The 417-nt window shown below is 49.9% G+C and overlaps 1 protein-coding gene across 1 annotated transcript in view; it reads left to right on the top strand.

The window, feature by feature from the left end:
- Positions 1 to 417, top strand: part of patj (PATJ crumbs cell polarity complex component) — a gene marked incomplete in the record, with an annotated part of 80,891 nt that overhangs the window by 30,346 nt on the left and 50,128 nt on the right. The window contains 1 exon segment of the mRNA XM_035653518.1: positions 108 to 285. Coding sequence (XP_035509411.1) covers positions 108 to 285 — 178 coding nt within the window.

The following is a 417-nucleotide window of genomic DNA, read 5'->3' as shown; positions in this document are numbered from 1 at the left end:
CAAATCATGTTTTCAGGGGATCTCTTCCTGACTCCCCTGTATTATTAATGTTTGGTATGTTACTGGTTGGATATGGGGGGGTGGTAAACAGCCTTTCTGCCCCTCAGGGTGGAGGTATGGCCTGAGGAGGGTCAGTCTCTGGGTCTGAGCATCGTAGGAGGCCGTCACGTGATCAAGCGCCTGAGGAACGGAGAGGAACTGAAGGGAATCTTCATCAAACAGGTTTTACCCAACAGCCCTGCAGCCAAAACACAGTGTCTGAAGACCGGAGACAAGATCCTGGAGGTGACGGCAGCACCGCGTCTCAAATCTCATCTTGGGCCTGAAATTGTGGGTTTAAATCTTATTTTGCAGTGAAATGACTTTGTGTGTGTGTGTGTGTGTGTGTGTGTCTGTGTGAGAGAGAGTGTGAGAGAG

The sequence above is a fragment of the Morone saxatilis genome, unplaced genomic scaffold (assembly GCF_004916995.1).
Source record: "Morone saxatilis isolate NCDOM2014 unplaced genomic scaffold, NCSU_SB_2.0 Contig12, whole genome shotgun sequence".
NCBI classification, from domain to species: domain Eukaryota; kingdom Metazoa; phylum Chordata; class Actinopteri; family Moronidae; genus Morone; species Morone saxatilis.
This window is presented reverse-complemented; position numbering and strand designations above follow the sequence as displayed.